Source organism: Poeciliopsis prolifica, unplaced genomic scaffold, assembly GCF_027474105.1.
Source record: "Poeciliopsis prolifica strain line A6 unplaced genomic scaffold, Auburn_PproV2 SCAFFOLD002, whole genome shotgun sequence".
NCBI classification, from domain to species: Eukaryota; Metazoa; Chordata; class Actinopteri; order Cyprinodontiformes; family Poeciliidae; genus Poeciliopsis; species Poeciliopsis prolifica.
The window spans coordinates 20,075,448-20,097,814 of record NW_026562377.1 but is presented as its reverse complement, the minus strand read 5'-3'; the positions used below and the strand labels follow the sequence as shown (position 1 = coordinate 20,097,814).

General features: G+C 41.9%; 1 protein-coding gene across 1 annotated transcript; it reads right to left on the bottom strand.

Moving 5' to 3' along the window:
- Positions 1–1,129: 1,129 nt before the first annotated feature.
- On the bottom strand, positions 1,130–22,304 carry si:ch211-129c21.1 (uncharacterized protein LOC563087 homolog). Its single transcript, XM_055053922.1, has 14 exons — positions 22,155–22,304; positions 11,680–12,093; positions 11,289–11,431; positions 9,816–9,878; positions 9,346–9,444; positions 6,260–6,359; positions 5,952–6,062; positions 5,693–5,844; positions 5,422–5,594; positions 5,060–5,216; positions 4,753–4,975; positions 3,991–4,106; positions 3,353–3,572; positions 1,130–3,269 (listed from the first exon to the last, which is right to left on the bottom strand). Exons 2-14 carry the CDS (start codon positions 11,786–11,788, stop codon positions 2,521–2,523), a joined length of 2,415 nt encoding a protein of 804 aa, XP_054909897.1. The 5' UTR covers positions 11,789–12,093; positions 22,155–22,304; the 3' UTR covers positions 1,130–2,520.
- Positions 22,305–22,367: the final 63 nt, after the last annotated feature.

The following is a 22,367-nucleotide window of genomic DNA, read 5'->3' as shown; positions in this document are numbered from 1 at the left end:
TCTTCCATGAAGCATTGCCAGAAGCATTTTCAGGGTGAAAGCAAACTGTGATATGAATTGCAGCAGAAGAATGCACCACTTGTGTGTTTTGCCACATTGTGTCATATATTTTGTTTTCTGTACTTTGCTAAACCCAAATGTCAGAGTATTCTGTTGGGATTCAAATCAAAGCATTATTTTGAAGCAGCAGAAAATTGACACTTGGTTTTCTGGTCTATCTGAGTTAATGAGTTGCTAAGAAATAGGCTCAATTAATTAATGCTTGTTTGTTTTGAAGGGGTCTAGTCAAAGTCCAAATGTATATGCACTAGAGAATTTGTGGCAAAATTTATAAACTGTTGTCCATGGATGATTTCCAGTCAATCTGAATTAGTTTTTGAGAAATTACGTACAGAAGAGTGAGTAAATATTTATAGATATGTAAGGCTGGCAGAGACTTAACGCCCCAAAAATCACAGGTGTAGTTGCAACACAATGTTGACTTAAGGCAGATTTAATTATTTTTATTTTTTTCAAAATCATGCCTAATTTTCTGCCTTTTGACTATGTATTACTTTGTGTTGGTGTGTCATAAATAGTAAATATGCTACTATGACTTTTGAATTTGTAACATGAGAAAAGAATTTGAAGAGTGTTCCAAAATGTCCCATTCTTGCATTTCTAACTTTAAAAAGACCTGGCATCTGGATGCTTTAGTGAGTCTGAAACTTGGAACAAATCCAGGCTTCATGGACTGTAAACATTACTGATAAGTCAGTATGAGCCAGTCTTTCTAAGCCTTGTGGCACCAGCTGTAATTGGCTGACAGAGTATTGAAATAATGCATGTATTCAACAGCAGCAATCTTTTTTTTTTCTTAATTGCCCAGAAGCAATTTTGATCCCTAATGATGTACATGACAACTTCTTTATACCACGCTGGTAAATATTTAATGAGACTCTCGACGCATCGCTTTTATATCAACACTTGCATGAGATGAAACAAGATGGATTCAAGTAGGTGAGTGGAAGAAAGAAAAAAAGGATTTTTGTCACTGTATAACCTCAGAACAGTGAGATTTATGCTCTTCTATTCTCAAGTCTTTGTGAATCACAATCTCCCCAATAAGAGAAATCTCAAAGGTCCCAACTGTAAGAAAAAGGAAATCAAAACATTTATTTCCGTATTCATTTTTACAAGGCAGTGTTTCCATTACTCCCCATTACCCTTATTTTTTTATTTTATACATATGCTGAACCGCACAATTGATATGCCTGCAGAAATTGACACCCACACCTCTACATTCCTGCAACAGCGTTGTCTTTTTCAGATTAACACAAATGTACAATTTGAAGTAAAGATGTGTGAACCCCACCGAAAGGAACAAGGAACAAGCCTTCCTACTGGAAGGGAATGTAATGACCAAAACAAAATGGTGAATTTTGTTAAGAAGTAGTTAATTACATATGGCTTTTTTTTTACTGAATGAGTGATGAAAAAGTAGAGGCAGGAAGATTAATTCAACCATAGAGCAATGAAAAAATTACCCCTGTTGATTTTATACAGCTGGATCCATGAAATGAATTGGGCTTGGAGATCGGTCACCAAGATGTTCATTTCAAAGATTAGAGAGGATAAAAATAGAAAATGGAAATTTCCTCCAATAAATAGTCACAAAAATAAAAATAACAAGCTTGACTGTACAGAAATATTACACAGATTGTATTCACAGATTGGGATTGTACAAAAATATGACTGTAAAAAACATTTCTGGAGTGGGTATTTATCAAGATAAATGTCTTTTTAGTGATTATCAGCTGCCTGAAAAGACATTGGAAATCACCCAGGACAGAAACAGGAACCCATTTACCACCTAAAGGCATATCTCAATAAACTGGAAGATCTTTGGCAAGTTAATCTATTTCAGTAGTTCGGTTCAGAAAGGGACAGTATGCATGTACAATTACCTATTTTGTAATTTAGGGATAATAAGACATTTGTAATAGTAATAACTGATGAAAAAAATATTTTAAGATCATGCTGTGGCCTCTACAAGCATGGGAGATGCTGCTGATTTGACATTTATTCAGGAGTCAGTCATTGATTGAAGGTAAGCCACTAAAAGCCAGTGTTCAGAAAACTGTTTTCAAGCATATTAATGGAAAATTGAGTGGAAGGAAAAAGTGTTGTAGGAAACGCAACGGGGATCGTCACAGCCTGGGAACAATTGTGCAAAGCCATTATATTATAGTTCCTGACTCATGCCCAATGATAACTGGAGACAGGGCCCAGTACCCCAACCATTAGACAATTGATGGATAATAAATAATAAAAACCTTATTTTTATTATATTATCAAAACTGACTAAAACAAACACTACTCTGTGTAGTATGACTCTACACAGAGTTGAACTGAATTACTGAAATAAATGAGCTTCTTGTTTGAATTTCAATTTATTGAGACGTACCTGAACAACATATTGCAAGTTTGTTATTATCGCACCGATGCAGAACTAGGACGGAAGCGCGAGCCTCAGCAGAGTCAAATCTCCGACTCGTCATGGATGTAACCCAGACCGTTCAGATTTGAAATGTTGGCCAGGGGTGGGAAGTGGTACTCCCCGTTCTTTTTGAAGTCCACAGTGGTGTGATTGTTGTTGGCGGTGCAGGGTCTGGCCTCCGCCCCCAGGAGCTTAATCTCAGAGTTTCTGTTCTGATTGTGCGTGTAGTCCAACGACGACGGCCGCTTCCCCTCGCCGCCTTTAGACCGCTGCGCCAACCCGAAGCACGTCCAGCGCCCTCGCTTCCAGAACCACAATATGACGACGACGAGAGAGAGGCAGAGCAGCGACAGCAGAGCCACAGCCACCTCCAGGCGACTCATTCTCCCAGAGTCGCTTTGATTCTCAGGCGTCAGATGGTCCTCGCTCTCCAGGTCCGGCTGTGACCCAGTTGCAGCCGTTTTCAGAGTTTGAATGAAGTATTTTGTGGCTGCTATGCCGGGAGTGGGGCTGACTGGCTCAGAGGAGATTTGTAAATGATAAACGGCCACAGTCCTGTTGTACATCCTGCTGTTGATCTGCTCTACAGAGTCACAGAAATATAAGCCTGCGTCCGACGCGGTCGTGTTCAGGATGAGGAGGCCGTCGCTGTAGATGTAGTATTTGTGTGTAGATAAAACAGGGAGGTCAGAGAACCTCCAGTGGACCTCCGCCAGGTTGGAGTGACGCTGGCAAGGCAGCTGGATGTTGTTCCCTGGAATTAGAGCAACGTCCACAGCTGGCACTGGATCTGTAAACGTCACACACAACAGCAGAAGGTTAACCCAGCCCCTCAAACACTCATAAAACTGGCAGGAGTCATGATGGATGCACCTGGTGGGGGACACTGTGACACGTTGCCCTCCTTCAGACTCTGGACTGCAGCTTCGGGAGACGCAGACAGACCGGAGACAGAGGAGCACCGCTCAGCGGACGAGTCCCAGGCACAGTAAGGATCCCTGGACAGGATGCAGTCCTCGCAAGACTGGTACCGGCTGCAGTTACTGACCGGCATCTGGACGACACCAGATTCAGAACCAGCGTAGAGTTGACCCTTTGGAAACAGAAATATATGAAATATTTAGCCACGATAACAAATTTTGCTGGAAGGTAAATTGTGCCAGATATTACGGCGATGACCAATAATATTGTTGTTTTGAGATCGTTTTCAGGTGATATATTGACAATGGAATAATAATGCAAGACTAATAAACTTTCATTTCATAACAATCAACCCTGGAACTGGAAGATATTTTAAATATTCAACAACAACAAAAACAAAACCACAAATCCAACAAAAACAAAACCACACACACACACACAAAACCATACACAAAATGGACAATAAAGCTTCTGTAAACAAACCTACCCTTCAAAAAACATTAATGATCAGAATAGAAATGATCAAACTCATTTTAGTTCATCATGCAATTAATTGCTTATTGCGGCAGGTTTACATGCGCCGTTGTTACCTTGCTTGATGAGAGGCGTAAGACCTTGATGGCCTCTGGGTTTTCATAGACCTGAATCTGCTCGATGATGAACATCTCTCCGTCAAAGTTGACGGCCTTCTGAATGTAGCCGTTTTCTGCCACGAAGACAAATCAGGAGCATTTAATATGTGGATATAAAAATACATGTGTTTTGCCACAGCTTCTCAGCTGGACTGGACTTTGACAGGGCCATTCTGACATGTGAAAACTACTTCATGTTATTCCTGGCTGCATGTTTTGTGTCGTTGTTTTCCCAGTCTAACGTTTTCTGCAGTCGTCTTCCAGAATTGTCCGAAACTTCGCTTCATCCATCTTCCCATCAACACTGTTTTGAAAACAAGTCTTTGTCTTTTCACCATAGAACAAAATGTTTGTAGTGTTTCCTGTATGAAATCTTATATATTTGAAAAAGACCTTATTGCTCTCTTTCAACCTCAACTTTATTCTTGCTGTTCTTCCATAAAGGCCAGATTTATGAATCGTTTCTGTCACCAGAGTTGTGAATCTCTGCAGCTCCTCCAGAGTTACCGCATTATGCCTTTTAAATCTGTTTGTTTTTTTTTGATGCACCACCCAAAAAAATACACAGAAACTTGATAAACTTCTGTGAGTTTATCAAGTTTCTCAAAGCAACGGTGAAGGCACACACCGCACGTTCTATACGCTGGTGTAGAACAGAAAGACTTCCATGTTTGTGGTTGTAAAAAAGACGAGATATTATGTAAGGCTGAATTGTTTTACCAGTTCCGATAAACATGACGTTGTAAGTGTCCCCGTCCAGAGCCAGCACGCTGTCCACCACGATTCGGGTCAGTAAGGCTCCCCTCTTGAGCAGCAGCGGGCCCCCAGTCAGCGGACGGACAGCCTCGTCCATCAGGGGCCGGTCTCTGATGAACTGGAGGGTTTTATCCGGTAAGTCCAGGGAGCGATTCATCCCCTTTTTACGATCCATATTGTTGATGCACTGAAAACAGCAGCGAATGAAAAAAGTTTTTTTTTTTTTTTTTTTTACCCCAAACTTGATTTGTGAGTTGATCCGTTCACCTACCGCTCCCGGTCTGGGCTCCGGCACCTCCCCCGAGTACATCACCCATTTCACATGGGACGTCTCCACGGCAACAGATGTCTTAAACTTTCCCTCATTGAAAATTTCTCGAATCGAAGCAACGGTGAAGGCACACACCGCAGAGATCTGAGACAAGCTCCTGAAACACACGGCGGAGAATTATGCAGGGTAAACACGAGCAAATTGTCTCCAGTTCCCCCGACGCACACTCCATAATTTATAGATTGTCATTCGGCTTCATGCTTTTGATTCTTCCTCCAGTCTGACAGATCAACAGCCTCCTGGCATTAACTAAATTCAACAGTAAGGCGTAAAAGCGCGTGGCTCCGGCAGCAAACACTCACGACTGAGGTGTGAAGACGGCGTAGAAGACGCTCTTCCTCCAGTCCTTGTGCCTTAGCAGGAAGACGTCCTGGACAATGGGAGGCAAGCTGGGTTCAGGGAAGGAACAATCCAGACGGGCTTTCAGGAACGAGGTCCATTTCCTCTGCAGCGTCCGCTGGCCGCCCATATCTCCCTAAACCAAGAGACAACAACAAGCTGGCCTGTTTAACCCCGACCCTGGCTCGGACGCCGCTTCCAGCGCTCTTATGCAACGCTGCCTTGCCATGGTACCTTGCAGACGCGGGCCACTCTGGACACCGCTACTTTTCTGTAGAAGTCGTACTCCATGGCGTTCTCGCTGAAGAACAAGTACACCTTGTCGTCGTCCCCATCGGGACTGCCGACGCTCTCCTCCAAGAAGTCCATGTAGACAAAGTTGGGCTCTAAAATCAAACGATGACTAATAAAAACCCAGCAGCACGAATGAAAACACCCAGATGCATATTTGAAAGATGTTTTTATTGGTTTACTTAGCGACTTAATAACTCACCACTGAGCCAGGAGCTCTTAAACTCGGTGCGAAGAGCCAAGTTGGAGCTGCGCAGAAACACAGGCTCAGAGCCCAGAAAGTTGATAGATGTAGCGGAGTACAGCTCAGTTCCTGTTGGACAGGAACAATAGAGGAGTAAGCATTCCTGGAAGTCCTCCGCTCTCATCAAAACAAAACAATGAAGCATTAATATACCCGCTAATGAACAGGGCGAACTTTGCATGTTGACATGTTGGCATGCACTGTATGCAGAGTGAGGAGGCTCACGGATGCTGTGCGAAACATTTCAGACCTGTGTTGACACTCACCGACCATGAGGGAGGAGTATCTCTGAAAGGGATCAAAAGGACACTTCCCTTTTCCCTCCTCCTGCTTTCCCTTCAGGGTCAGCTGGCCATTCGCAAACGTCTGTCGGAAACAAAGAGGCGCAGGGCAGGACAGAAACAGGACAAAGATGGAAAACGTTTTATTCAGAGCCGTGGTTAAAATAAGAGCTCCCTGGTTGCATAACTGGAATAAGCTAAATATATTTAGCCACAATTATTGGCACCCTGGTAAGGATTTTTTTTTTAAACTTTCAAAATAAATCCATTTAATCTGTTGCAGCAGGATAAACTCACTCTGAAGAAGAAGAAAAAAAAACTATTTAATTTGAGTACAATTATTCAGGGGGAAATTTAATCCCAAGACATAATTGTCTTATACCACCTCAGCAGTGGCACAATTATTGGGAACCTGTAGAAATCCCTTTGAAATAAAATGTAATTGCATTTTTTTTTTTCATTTATACTTTCTTAAGTTAATCAGAGCTTCTTTGAACTTCTATTTAGCATTTCATTACTCCCCGTCTCTTTGGGGCATGAATGTGACGTGACTCAAACAGTCTGCTACTACGTTTATATTTATTTTGTCACCACACAGTGAGGAGGAGAAATTTCCAAAGCTTGTCCCTGGAGAACCATTGGACTAGACATTTAAGATGGACGCCATGGGAAAAAGCCTCTTCTAAGCATAAATGTACTTAACTGTGTCACAGTTTACACAACCCTGCTCGGACTTTTACCTGTACATATAAAAACCCTCGGTTAGATGGACTAAGACTGACATTTTTAGGAAACAAACGCTCCTGGTCTCAACCTCATATCATTCGTGCGGTAGATAAACTGTGATGCTGCGGGCCTGCTGTGCACAAGCTCTTTAAAATGTCCCATTGTCTTAAAGTGTATGTAAAAATCTGATGGGATGTGCAAGGAAGCACAAAATGGGTCTTTCACTGTGACATTGGTCCAACAGACGGAGCCAAAACACAACGGAAATATAAACAACCAGGCTTCTTCTATCCGAATCTAAACTTTACAGAAAGCCCGAGGGGTGAGCTAAAGAAAAGAGAGCATTATGGACAAAGATCACTCTCTCTGAATGCTCACATGTCAGAAAATGTTATAGGACTAAAAAGGTTGAAAATAATGTCCCCACTTTCCAAGTTTGTCAATGAAATATTAATTTATTTGTATTTTTGATTATGTGCACCTTTACCAGGGGCACCAATAAATGTGGACAGCCAGTGATGTTGAATATTTACGTGCACACTTCAGTTTTATGCACACTTCAGTTTTAACCGAACAACTTTAGATCACAATGAATGAAGATTTTCCCCCTAAAGCCTGCTACTGTTAGCTGCATCTTCAGGCTAATGGCCCTGAATCTCTGTAAGATGTTAGCAGTCACTGAGTTTTATCACTTTTTTTTCTTTTTCTTACCATTTCAACCCAAGAAAATGTGAAGAAATCAATAATTACAGGGGATATGTATCGTCTTAAATAGTAGTTTTAAAATGTGTTATTAAGCCAACATCACTTTAAATATGTAACGTTGTGTTTTTCGAGCGTGTTCTTATGTTCACGTATCGTCTCTCATCTTCTCCCTTGTCCTTCACCTTCATTATAAAGGAGGTTTATATTCTCTAAAGTAGCTTAACTTCAAAGTCAAACAGCATAAATTATTTTTAAATCAAAGCACAAAACAGATGATATTGATCTGGGTTTTTTTTGGGGGGGGTTAATGATGCCTGTGTGTCAGACTGTATCTACTTTTAAAACCAGTTCAGACAGCATCCCCATGTGAATGTGAATGTGCTGCCAAAATGCATTAAACAAGACATAAATCAAAATAATGGGCAGAACAAAGAAACGTGTTGTTTCCTCCCCATTTCGCATCGGAAAGAGGAAGAGCTTCCTAGTAACAAACATGTCGGTGTGAAAACGAGGCTTCGGCATAATAGCCTCTTTGTCCGTTGATTCTTACGATTCAGCCCCCAAAACAGAAACCGTGTCTAACAAGAGTTAGCCAGGATGAAAACATGATCATGCTGACAAGTGTTTCTACATCCATCAAATCCCTGATCAATTCTTTTCTTAGTTTCACTCAAATGCTGCTAAAAATAGAGTGTGTGAGTGACTGCAGTCGTACCGAGGCACTGGCTCTTATCTCATTAAAATAAGCATGTAGTCATTTATAGGCAGCGCTACTTACATAACGCTGCTGCTGTTAATATTTGCTGTCTCCAATTTGACTGGCATTTGCCAACAGCTTCAGTGTTCATCTTTTTAAAGCAATTCCTTCAGAGTTGGTTAAAAAGAAAGAGCTGAGCATTTTTCAGAAATGCTTTTAGCACCTTTACTTGCAACATTGTTCACATGTGAACTTTTCCCACATTTTGTTGCAACAAACGTCAATGCATACAATAGAACTGGCTACCACTTCTAACTTTTTGTTTCTGGAGTCAAACATTTTGCCAGTTGTTTTTTGCAATAGCGCTTAGGGGCCCAATCTATCCTCCCCATCAGGTCTAATTGGTTTAATAATCCTGCTTCGGAAAGTTTTTTTGTTTTTTTTAACAATTTTCTTCCCCCTTTATTGACATTTACCAAGCAGAAACTGGCAGAGAAAAGAGGGTTTCTCAAGGTTGGGGTCTCGCCATTGAGATACCTCACAGAAAGCATTTTGAATGTTTACCTAAAAGTTCATTTATTATATAAAATTCCAATGAAATACAGATTGAAGTTGTAACTTGGCAAAATGTGAAACATCCAAAGTCTCTAAATAAATACTTTTGAAAAGAACAGTGCACTCACAGAATGAACTAAGGGACTCACCACAGGAAGTCAGAAACAATAGAAATGTGGACTAATAAAAGCAGGACATGAAATTTATTGCTTCAGGGGCAGTTTTGCAAGAAAAAAATATTTTTCAGAGTTTTTTTTCTCTTCAAAACTTTATGCAACTTGAACCGTTCTCTATATGGGGCAGATATTTTTAAATGATTAACATCAAAGATCTCAGGGCCTAGTTTTACACTCCTATAGATCTAATGCATTCAATAAAGCACACTTACCATATAATCGCACACTGGAGAAAAGGCGTTTGTGCCGCAAACGTACAGTGTGGTGTCGTTCACTCTGTGCAGCGTTCGTATGTAGTTGCGGCATTCCACCTGCAACAAAACCCATCAGAGGGAACGCCAAGGTCGGCGTTTGTTAGCTCAGCCCTCAAATCACAAACATGCCAAACATGTACAGTTGCATTTCATGCTGCTCAGAGCCGAGCTGCTGACGGGCGAAAGGTCAAGGATGCGAATACGGATGGATTCCCCCTGCGTCTTTATTTGGACGTTCAGCTCAAAGCTAAAAGCACAGGACTTCAAAGGGAGTTCGACATAAGGACTTGAAAAGGAAGAGAAAAAACTAAACTCTCATATAAATGATTAACAGAAAGTGCCCGAGGCAGCAGGCGGTTTTCAGGCAGCGGCCGTCCTTTAGGTTGCATCCTCGCTCCACAATTAGACGTCAGAGGTGCAGCACTAACCTCTGCGTGTTTTCCCTTGTATGTGCACTCCCTCTGCTTCTCCTCGGTGACTCGCCAATACACCTGCATCAACACAGAGGGGATCCTGTCAAAGCATGCGGTAGTTGTCTTGCAGCCCTGCAGCAATTTTCTACTTAAAACCTTTTTTTTGTCTTTAACAACAAGGGCCGTCATTGCGCATGTCCCACTTTCGCTCAGAATGCTGATCGAACCACACCAGCGGTACGCTTGAATTTGCTGAAACTAAGCAAAAGTCTACAGCTTTGTTGACTTCAGTGGAGCTCAAAGTGATGCCAGTTTGCATCATCATCAAGCTTTCTTGCTATTTTTTCTTCTTTCTTTTTTAGCATGCACAAAATCCCAAACAACAATACAAACTGTCTTAAAAAGCAAAATATTACATAAAACAGATTCAGAACTTCATTTTATTCTATTTTCTTAAAAGTCTAGATGTTTTTTGTTTTTTTTACATATACTATAGTTTTTTCATGTAGTTTTATTTTCAGCACCACACTTTGCTCTGAACAGGTAACTGGCTGATTCAAATCAGCTGCAGTTTGTGATCCTGTCTCATGTTTCCAAAACATGCATTAGGCAGGAATGTCAAAGGAATCAGTGGAACGTCAAATCCTGTCAGTTTTTTTGCAGTGATGTCTTGTTCATTCGTTTTCTCATATTTAATGATTATTTCACAATCTTGGGCTAAAAGTTTAATGTTCAATTAGCAGCTAATGAACTCATGACGAGGAGGTCAGGGCACCATCAGTCCAAGTTTACCTCACTGTTGAGGTAGTGAATCTTCATCCAGGCAGACAGAGTGTCTGCATAGTGTATAATGACACTGAGAAACATTAATATTTAGTCAATGCTGCAACGTTTAAGTGGCAACTACATAAATTACAGAGCTGGTGTTCAAATTGTACTCTCTCTAGTTATCAGACGGATTGGAAGGTAATGTTAGGACATTTACCTGAATCAACACGAGACAAACATGCAACACCTGCGATGTAGGTGTCAGAGGTCATAAAACATTCAGGGATTAAGAGGAAACAAAACACAATAAAGACTAAATCTTATGACAACAGCAGCACGTCATTTGTAATGTTTTTATTAATTCAGTAACCTGAGTCGATGGGAAAGTCTTTAGGTCAATTCTCCCATTGTTTTCTTCCACACCACCATAGACTGACCTACTTCTAAGGGGTCAAAGTCTCCAAAAAAAAAAAAGAAAAAAGCTGCAAACTGCTTCAAGCAACCAGGCAAGTCCAGCCTTGAGTAGCTCACTAAATATTTGATCTTCTGCTCTAATCACTGCAGTAAAATGCCATAAAATTCAACAAAGGGCTGACTTTCTTGCTGCAGCATTTCACCAAGCCATAAAAAGAGCGAGATAGTGGGAAATGCAGTTAATATGTAAACTGCTCTGCAGACATTTCTTTACTCCAGACATTACAACTCTGCACAGGTCCTCACCGCGGCCTTTTGGTCTGAGATGTTGTTGATATCCAGAGCGTAGATGGCCTCTCTCGCCCCCAGCAGCACCACACCCAGGTCGTCTCTGATCAGCATAGTTGAGTAATTGAAGACCCCGTCTTCTCTAAATAGATTCAGGTGATCTGGGCAGAGAAAAACTTTGCATTGCTTCACAATAAAAAGAAAAAAAAGAGAATAAAAAATGCTCTCACAGCAAAAAATGCAAATCTGTTGAGAAATTAATAAACTTGTCACTTGCTGCAGAAAAGAGAAGAACATAAAGCAGCTAAAACCTTCCATGGGATCGTACATCACACGTAAAATATTCAAATGGATGCAGCGAATCAAACTGCTCCAAGTTCCCGTGTTTAATGGAGAGCTGGTGACTTACTCTGGTAGTTGACGGTCTTCCGTGGGACGCAGTACTGAGCGCTGAGCAGACTGAAATAATGCTGGAGCATCAACCCACAGACGATGCTCAGAGTTAAGAGAAGAGACATGGCTCGGGGTCCGGGGTCAGTCGACGCGCAGAGGAGCCGCAGCGTCCAGCTCTGACGCCCAAAAATCACAGGTAGCGCATGGTTGAAAAAACCCGAGTCTGGATGGATCCTGTCAGCAGCTGATTTAGATGTGTGACCAGGACTCGGGCCTGAATTGGTTCAGTTAGAAGTTGATGGGTATCTATGTCGGCGTCAGCCTCCAGCGCAGAGCTAATGAGCTGCTGGTGTCCTCTCTGGAAGGAGGAGCAGGAGCCATGCTGCCCGGCTAGTGCTGGGGGATGCCGGAGGACTTCATTTTCAGGGTTCTGCCAAAGACACAAGAAGATCTATGAACAATCAAAGGGGGTGAGAGAAAGAGAGTTTCTCACTGAATTTTAAAAGAAATTCTTAGAAATATTCCCTCAGAAAGTGAAAAAGGCAGCAGCTTTGCCTCCTACACCTCCGCCTCATGTCTCTTCACTTTTTCTGCTGTGATGTGCTTTTGAATGTTGGTGGATAATCACAACGCAGGAAGAATAACCAGGGTGAAACAAGGAAGCTGATTTCCTGTCCTCGACAAAGCTTGAACCCAAAAAACGAATGGACGTGCCGTGCCAGTATTTTTACCCTTTAAACCACAAATCCGTCTGCATTTTATTAGGATTTATGTGATACAGCAACAGAAAGAACAATTCTACATGATTTTAAATATTGTTTTTTCACAAATAAAAATGTGGAAAGTGTGGCTGACTCAGTGCTTTGTAAAAGCGCCCTGCTCTGCGTTGCAGCAACAAGCCTCTCCAGATGAGTCTCCACCACATTTAGAGACGAGATGTTTGCCAGTTCTGTACAAAACAGCTCAAGCTCAGTCAAATTAGGAAGTGAACAAGAATTTGTTTATTGACCAAACAGTGAAAAATAGTGAAAATAATCCCAACATAATGAACGGTTTTGGTTTTAGCATCATTTATCTGAATTTATCGTGAGAACAACACATCAAAACCTTAAGAAATTTACCATATAAATGACAATAAATGCCCACTTGTCGTTGCTCTGTCACTCAAAACTCTCAATAAAACACTGAAGTTTGTAGTTTTCTCCTGGCCAAAAGGAGAAAAGCTCGAGCTCTTTTTGCAAAGCACCACATGAGCAGATGAAAATCCAGCCTGACTTCAGGACCCTCTCAAAGGAGACGGATTAAACCCAGAAAGACACAAAGAAATGACCGAAACTGGAGCGGAAAATGACAGCAGGCTCAGAAGATGAAAAAAGCGCCGTAAGAAAAGGACGACGTCCTGGAAAAGCATGTCTCTCTCGCCGAATTTATCAGAACCTCGAACTGAGCGAACTGAGACAAATGTAACTTTGTTAAGAGTCTGGCAGCGCGTACAGCTGTAGCTGAAAGTCAGCCTCACAAAGGAAGCCCATGTCAAGTGAAAATCTGCAGAAACTCTGCCCTCCTACCCCACCACCAACACCAGCTCTCACAGCATCTTCCTGTCCTCCCCCCCTCCCTGATAAGAAGCAGCTTCCTCTGGGCTCTGCGGGGTTTGAGATGCAGAGAGAGGAGAGAAGAGAGATGGTGGGTTTGGGGTTAGAGGGGGGGGCTCAGCTTAGGTTGGGCCATGATGCATGCAGATCATGGCCACGCGCCGCGCCAGCGTTACCCCTGCTTCCAAGAGTTTGAATCTGTTTTGACTAACTGTGCAGCGCGGCCTCATTCAAAATTCATCAAGGCCCTTTATCCCAGCACACACACCAACACACACACACACACACACACACATAAACAAAGCTGACTTGTTAGCAGATGTCGATGGGGGGGAGAAGAGAAGAAAAAAAGGTGGAGGAAAAAAACAAAAATACAAACTTGTGTGCTCAGAAACTGCAGGTTCACATGACTGCTGTGCAACTGTTGCCGATTTATTTTTTTATTTTTAATTTTTTTGCTCCCAGGGGAAAACGTAGGGAGGATGCGACAGAGATGCTGCCTCTGAAACACGCCGCCGAGCCCTCGCCTGTTGACAGACGGCAAAAGCGACAGATTTCAAGTTTCCTCGACAGACGACAACCAAAGAGTGCACACACTCGGCGCTCCCCACCCGACTGCCTCTGCTCTCGGTGTGTGTTTTGTGACTAACCACCACCGCGCTCCCGCCCTTGTTGTCGGCTGACACAATGGGACAAGCTGCCACATGTGCAGGACAGCTCATCTCGTCAGAGCGCCGACGTCCTGAAAGGCGGCCGAGCGCCACAGCTGAAGTGAACCACTGCGTGTTGCTTTTTTATTTATTTCTATTTTTTTCCCCCACATGGTGCAGACAGGTAGGAATGGCTGCAATGACAGAGGAGCAGCCGACCCCTGTTCTCCTCTCCTCTGTTTATCGTCAGGCTCACATGTCAGTCGTGAGCAGCTGAAACTAAAACACAGCGCCGCGTTCATCGGGATTCCACGTTTTACACCAACGCAATGAAACATTTAAGAAAAACTATACGTGCTTTCCCACTTTTTTCTCTTTTGTTGAGAAAATCTGACAAGTGTGGCATGCATTAATATCCCAAGTCTGTAAGGTGACAATTTGCAGATCCTCTGTTTGCTGTAATTACAGCTGCAAATCCACTGGGGTGTGTCGCTAACAGCTCTCGCACATCTAGAGACTGAAATCGTTCCCTCCATATCCACTCAGACTGGATAATGAGCGTCTGTATCAGCAGTTCTCAATTGAGGCCTGTACTTTAACTGGACCATGACAACACAAAAATATACTTTGAGCTAAACTGTAGCTCCGGTTTTCTGTTTGACATCATTGCTGATGTTGAAAGGTGAACCTCGGTAGCAGTTTCTGCTCCATCCTTCTTCCCAAAAACTCTGACTAGAAATTTTTCCAGTTGTGCTATACTCTTTACGTTTTTCGACCATGGGTGCTTAACGAGATGTTCAGAGCATGGGAGTATTTATGACGCAATTCAGATTTAGATTTTGCAAATAAAAAGTGCAATAATGTGTTGCACTTGATTTTTATTAGGGGCGTCACAGTAGAGGTGGCTGAATACGAATTCGCACCACAAATTTCTGATTTTTATGGGGAGCCTTTGTTGAAAACCAAAAGAAAATAAGCATTTCTGCATCATCACATCAAGTCTTATTTTTCTTGATGCCAAGTTATTTTCCAAAAAAAAAACCTTAGCTGCTAATACATTTATATAATGTTCCCAAAAAAAGGTTTATAAAATCATACTTATTTCCCTACACCTTTAGTGCTTGAAAACTTTAGTCAAATTCCTCAATTGAAGCCATTGAAGCAATTTTGTCTCTGAGTCCTGGTCACGTTAATGCACTCACTCTGTGATGGTCTGTCCCATAAAACCCCAGTAAAATGCGGTGGGTGTGAATACTTTTGCACAGCACAGCACACTTTATCTGACACCTGCCTCAGGAACTCTAATTCTTGGACTTTTCGAAGGGACGCTTTTGTTTAAAGGACACCTCATCGACGCGTCACTCTCGCACTTCAGGCTGAATTCAAGCAGCCACAGTTTAAGTGCTGGCATCAGATTTCGGTCAGACGCCGAGTCAGACCTCGTCAGGTCAGGTGAGGCCTCACAGTGAGCTCAGTGCAGTTTTGTTTGTTTCTGACTCACATTTGGTTCCCATAGACTGTCATTGTTTTAGGCTGCAGGTTTAACTTCCTCTCAACCACCGCTAACATTTTCCACAAAGCGACTCCGGAGCGTTTGGGGTTTTATTTTACCGCTTTGTCATTCTTCGTGTATTATACAACTAACTATGAATGAGCCATAACTTTGAAACCACATGTGACCGGGGATGAAATCTTAGCTTTTATGAAGTGTCACATGTCTTTTTCTTTAGATCTTCATCCTGCTAAAGGAAACACGATCGCCTCTTACTGCTGAATACTTAATTACCTCCACCAGCTACAGTTGTGACTTGGCGTTAGGCTCACTTAACCAATACTACTGAGATGATAGAACTTTATTTTCTGAGAAAAGAACAAAAACAGGTTGACACAGTTGGCAGCAGCTGTAATTTTCCAGAGAAGTGAGTTTTGCTAGATTACCAGCAATACCTTTTCCACTGGGGAAACCAGATACTATTCACGAGAAAATGACTTTTGTTCACCTTTTGTTAACAGTCACTGGTGCCAACGTCAAGAAAGCCTTGATGCAACAGAATAATTCACAGCCCGATTCAAAAACAGCACATTTAGCTTCGCTTCTGAGTTTTTATGAAATATAATTTCAGGACTTTCTAAACACATTGAGCCTTGTAGTAAATTTTAAAAAATCCTTCTCAGCACCAATTCCTATTCCGAGTGGCGACAAAGTTTCGTCTCCCAGATCTTTGACATTTTCTGTAGACAGATTCTGATCCCACAATTGTGCAATGCATTTCTTTAAAAGTGTTTTATTTAACTTCCTTTTTCTCTTCCTCCCCCCCCCCCTGTTAATTAATCAGGAAGGGTCCACCCATGAAGTCAAAACATTGTGAAAAAAGTTTATGCAATGTCTTCATCAGACAAAACTGCTAAAACTGTTCAGAAAAGTTAATTAATAAAAATGTATTTTTAATGTCTGAATCCAGCTATTCATAAATAAAGACCTGCAGATTTGAGCAAAGTATTTCTGTGTACATAACTAGTTATTTGTTCAATGGTGGAAAAGAAACAGTTAAGAAATATCACCTTTAGTTGTCAGTGAGAGACTAACATATTTTGAACCAATATGTCCTCGTATTCTTAATAAGTAAAAGTGGTATTTTTTTGGACCATGCTTCTCAAGGCCCACAGCATCACAGGTCCTCCCCGTGTATTCGTATTGGAAGTGATGTGGTTTACTTCACTCTTAGTTTTTATATCCCAGACACACCACATTTTTAAGAGTCATATTATGCTTCTACAATAAAAGATGAATATATTTTTAGGCTTTAGGAAATCTTTAAAAAGGGTAAAAAAATAAATGTAAAAAAATACGACAGACAGCTGTACTATAATGATTTATTTTTGTTTCCTGTTTTTGTTTTTTTCCAATTTTAATCATGTTTTCTTTTTTTGGCACCTCAGAGAGCAAAGCAACACTAATCAGATGCGCTCGTCTGAGTTCAATGCTGATTCCTGCGTAGCCAGTCAAACCTGCTGTCAGGCCTGACAATAAACTCTCACTTTAAACTAAAACCTGTCAACAAAGGTGGCGGCTCACTCCGAAGGAAGAATGGACTTTCTAAAAGTGAGAGCAAAACAACAAAACAGAGAGTGACTAAAACCATTTCTCTGCCGTATGCCAGCTCACCCCCTGTCCGCTGGTGGGTGAGCTGAACATCGAGACGTGTGCTGCACATGAACTCGTGTCTGAGGAAGCCCTGCAGCCGTATCTCTCCACACTCCGACCACTTGAAGCATGATGATATTTATAGCCTCCGCTTTATCTACAGAAAGCCTTGAGGTTCAAGCGCAGCGCTTTGGAAAACTGTCCCATACCGCCTGAGCCTTTACACGTCTTGTCACATTGCAACCGTGGACTTCAGAGACTCTCATGTGAGTGGATAAATGTAAAGGTGGAATTGAAAAGTGCGGAGTGCATTACTGCGATGCCCCTAAATAAGACAGAGTGCCACCAGTTCCCAAGAGATTGCTCTCATGGAGTAATTTTCAATCCAACATTCAAAAATAGAAAGAGCACGGCACAGCTGCAAACATGGCCGTCCACCTGACCCAGCGATTAGCAACATTTGCCTTCTAAGTATGTCTAGAGTGACACAAACTACCGCAATAAAAGTTTGTTTTATGGTTAAATTTTAAAAAAAAATCCACCATTTTATTTTGTCACATGCAATTTCAGAAGTGCAGACCTTTGACCTGAGCTGGCATGTGATTTTTTTTTATTATTCTTCTACAAAACCTCGTGTATAGCATCCATTCTGTAGCGGAGAATCTGAAGCAAGATTTAAAGAACTGCTAATTTACAGACCACTGTCCAATCTGACTGGCCTTGAATCGTCAAAAATGTCAGACTCTAACTTGCTACCCTATAAAACGGACTGAATAAACGTATACACCTGGGTTTTTTTTTTTATTATTATTTCCATTTGCAAAACTTTTGCAAATCCCCATGCAACCTTTTCCTTCTACTTCACACAATTTCACCAATTCTTCTTGGTTTGCCTCACAAAAAAACCCAAACAAAAGCCGACAAAAACCTCAAAGGGTACAAATACTTTGGCAACCTGCTGCTTGTGACAGAAAACTACACAGAGCGGGCTTGAAACGTGTTCTGACACGCACGTTGTGTTGCCAACCATGTGAGTCACAACACGTCTAGATAAAAAAAACAAAACACACATATACTGTGTTAACAGTCAAACAGCTGGAGTGAGTCACGCCACCGTAGGCACAGGCTTTAGAGTACGATGTCTTCATACGGGGTACCTGCACTGCGCTGCGTCACAGGGGCGAGGCCGTGACTGATTTACACGATCAACTGTTCCACAGGTCGGAGGCCACCCCTGGATCTCTTGCTTTTCTCTAACTCGGGCCCCGTGCGCCTGGCTGCAAGCCCGACGCTGATGTCCGCTGGCAGGCCGGCGGCCGGCCCGCTGGCGTGTTGGCTCTGGTTCACTGTTCCATCACCGGGGCCCAAACAGGAAGCCTGTTGTGGGGAGGGAGTTCACCTCTGACACTCTTGTCACAGACGCCGCTGTGAAACGCTCACTGGAAAACACAACCCGGTTCAAATCCGGGTCGTATTGTTGCAAGGCAAGCTCGGATTTTGTGAAATAATAATAATAGTAATGATAATGACAGCAGGTTGTCAGGTTTTATTTTGATGTGCAGGCGAGCTGAAGGCAATCCTTTAAAAACACGCTGTGCGCACACATCTTCCTGGCCTGCTGCGACACGTATCATTAGCTCTAAGCCACCAGACAACTAACAGTCATTACTGCATTAAGACAACAAGGTCTTGTAGAAATGCAACCAGTTGAATAAGATCCTCCTCTTATTTTGACAAATCGCTCGTCATTGATAAGACAAGCCTGCCCAAGTGTAAACGTCCTTTGGAAAAAAAAAAAAAAAAAACAACAACACACAAACACACACACATATACGCACGCGCACACACCCAGACAAGTCGCAGCAGGAGTGTAAATCCCGCAGGGCAAACCTGTGACAGACGAGAAGAACCAGAAAACAAAATCTGGGGATTGTGACAGTTTAAAATTTTCGATCGGGCGGAGCAACGATTTATGTCAGGATTGAGAAGGGAGCCATGGAAAGAAAAATATAAAGTCAGCCTGCTGGGTCTGCATGTGATGACAACCTCCAGCAAAAGGTTTTCATCATCACAGCTTGACAAAAATACACAACAGTTATTTGAATTGCTGATAAAACAGAGTTACAATAAACAGTTAAATGCATCAATCAGAGGGAAGAAGAACATCAGAGGAAAAATCTGCTGCAGGTAATTCAATGGAAACTGCAGTTTTACATCCTAAGCATATGTTGCTAATGTTCATTTGATGTTCATTATATTTTTTTAAAAGATGACTCGACCAACAACTTTTTTTGATGCAAGCAATGAAGAGTAATAGCTTTCTTTAAGCCAGCTGGCTGGCAGTGCGCACCGACAAGTCAGGGAGGGTCAGGAGTGGATTACCGCTGGTGAAAACTCAAACTGGCTCTGGCACTTTCTCTGCCGTCTCATCTCTAACGAAGTTGAGCAGTTGTGAAACCAGAACTGATAAAGACGTCAGTAAACACTGACGACGACGACGACGACCGGCCAAGTTACAAACAGAACAACACGAATAAGTGTAGTTTATACCGATTTCCCTCCACAGTGAACGTAATGTGATTGTCATGATTAATTACCCGGCTATCGATCTTTAGCTGGGTCTCCTGGCTAAAGATTGATAGCAAGTAGACATTTAAAGTGCAGGAGTCAATGAACCATTTTCAGGTGAGGAATGAGTTTACAATAACAGATGCAGTGGCAGAGACTGAAAGTTGGCACCATCAGTCACTAAAACATGTTTTGACTCATTTAGATATCAGTGCATGAGAAAAGATGCCAGATGAAACTGCTTAATAGGCTATAAGCTGGGTTTATGAGTTCAAATTTACACACAAACAACACCATTAAGAGGTTTTTCTCTTTCCTCCCCAACCTTTTTTTTCCCCCCTTACTGTTGTGATTCTCACTCATCTGAGACCTGGAAACCACTTAACAACGTGAGTCTGATGGGTCTGCCAGATCGAGATGACTTCTAAGAAGTCATTTAAGATGTTGCGGCATCAGGAAACTAAACCTCTCCCCCCCTCTGCACAGCGGCAGCATGCATCATCTCCAGCTAGACCACAGAGTACCAGTACATGATACGTTGAGTTGTGCGCCGCTGTGCTTCCACACACACACACACACACACACACACACACACACACACACACACACACACACACACACACACACACTGATGTCAGCCCACTGAGCTGCAGGGCGACAGCTAAACTGGGCCATTGTCCCCCGAGAGAAAGTGCAACACTTAATGTATCCCGTACAGATTTACATCATCCCACAACATTTCCACTATATGGTGTTAAATTGATCCTTTGTGTAGAAATGTAACTGTCCAAAAATGTTTTAAATATCAGGCGTGAATTTTTATTGCAGGATTTTACAAAATGCATTTTTAAAAAGAGAGCTGCGTCTCCTTCATGGTTATTTTGGTTACTGACAAAGAGGCGCAGGAGTCGAGCTGATCAGCTAGAATTATTCAAAAAGATACGGCAATATGTTTGAGGCATTTCTGCTGCTTTGGAGTTGTTTCAAATCCTGCCTGGAGACTTTTGTCCGTCTGGTTTCTGTGTGTAATGTTAGAAAACGTCACAGCCATGCTGCCTCAGCACACACAAAGAACGTCTTACTTCTGACTGACGGGCAATTACTTTATTTATTTATTTTTTTCTCCCCTTGGCAGGTGATGCAGTCGTTCAACAGGAAACATGGTGGGGACCTGAAAATCATCTTAATGAAAACAAATCAACCACACCCTGTGGGTTTCCAAAACTCGGCTCAAAATAATTACTGAAGCTCTTTGATAGTGAAATCAGGCTTTTCCAGCTTGGTCTACTCCGTTCCAAAAGCTGCTACGTTTTCATGAGTTGTATGTCGAACCATATGATTTCATCTAAAAAGAAACCGTTGAAATGATACTGAGATAAGGTATGTAGTGGCCCAAAATTTCCAAAAGATTTTACCTACTTATTATATTTAAAAACTTCAGATATTGCAAAAAAGAAAAAAGAAAAAAGTCAAACAAGAAATGCAATGTTTATTGATACCGCATAAACCTGTTATAGTGGTTTAATTGGTTTAAAAATAATTAGGCAAAAAGGTTGTTTGAGATTGTATTAACTCATACTTTTACCATTAACAACTGTGTTTTTGGTACAATCAGATGCACAATTAGTTGCGTAACTGCGTTAATTTTAAGTATACACCGATGACCATTTTTGTCAAAAGAGAACCAAATAAAAACACAAATGATGAAATTAATGTAATGTAATAATAATGTAATAATAATGTAATAATGTAATGTAATTTGTATAAATTTACAAATCACATTTTTGGTGTGCAAACCCTGCTTTTGACTGGATGGAGAGTAGAAATAAATAAAATAAAATAAATTTAAAACACATCTGGATTATTCGGACGAAGGTTGCCTTTTGTGACGTCGCCAGAAGCAGGCACGTATGCCGGTGTCTCTTCTAACTCGACTGCATGATGCTGTGCAATAACATGACAAAATGAAGCAGAAAGTTTAGCTGGTGGCAAACTCCATCAGAAGAGTTGAATAAGTGCGACGGACAAAACCTGAGCAGAAGCTTTAAATTCTCCCTCAATATCAAAGTCAGAAAACCAAATCTACTGAATGTGATGTTTTCACACAAAAAAATAAATAAATAAAATAAAAAATAATCATAATAATATAGGATTATATCAGAAAAAATACATCGTGAAGGTAGAAATGCGTGTGAGGAGAAATCTGTGTCCAGCTCTGCTCTGAGCGCGTCTCCCACTGGAAAACTATCCACAGTGCCGCCAAGTGTTTTTGGACGCATATCCCACTGCTGCTCACTCCTCTGCTATTATTAGGTTACTTTATCCCGTAATCTGTCAAGAATAAGTCCGGGAATAGACGGCGCGCTGCGCGTATCCCATCCGCACCTCGGTTTAAATCCCCACATGCCCAGCGGCTCCGTGGAAACGGCACCAAAAATAACACAGAGAGACAAGAGAGAGAGAGAGAGAAGAGCCAACCTGCACGGACACAAACAAGTCCGCAAGTCCCTGGATCGGATCGGATCGGACCTACCAAGTGTTCCAGCTGCCGGGATCTACATGGAAACTCCTCGCGGACTGACTCGGTTCCGATTGTTTCAGGTTCCGTGCGTCTCCGGTCCACCTGTAACGCTCGGCCCACACCTAACAAATCCTGCAGGGAGCAATAATCCAGCAGAGAACAGCGCCAGATCACGTGACCACACCCTACCTTTTCCTTTAAAAAAAAAAAAAAAAAAAGCTCCTC

What these genes read in the sequence shown, in the direction of transcription:
- si:ch211-129c21.1 (XM_055053922.1), bottom strand. Translation starts at nt 11,788, where the DNA reads ATGTCTCTTCTCTTAACTCTGAGCATCGTCTGTGGGTTGATGCTCCAG. An exon ending in GAAGACCGTCAACTACCAGA is followed by an intron (nt 11,432 to 11,679) that starts GTAAGTCACCAG and finishes TTCTCTGCCCAG; the next exon opens with ATCACCTGAATCTATTTAGA. An exon ending in GTCACAGTGTCCCCCACCAG is followed by an intron (nt 3,270 to 3,352) that starts GTGCATCCATCA and finishes TGACGTTTACAG; the next exon opens with ATCCAGTGCCAGCTGTGGAC.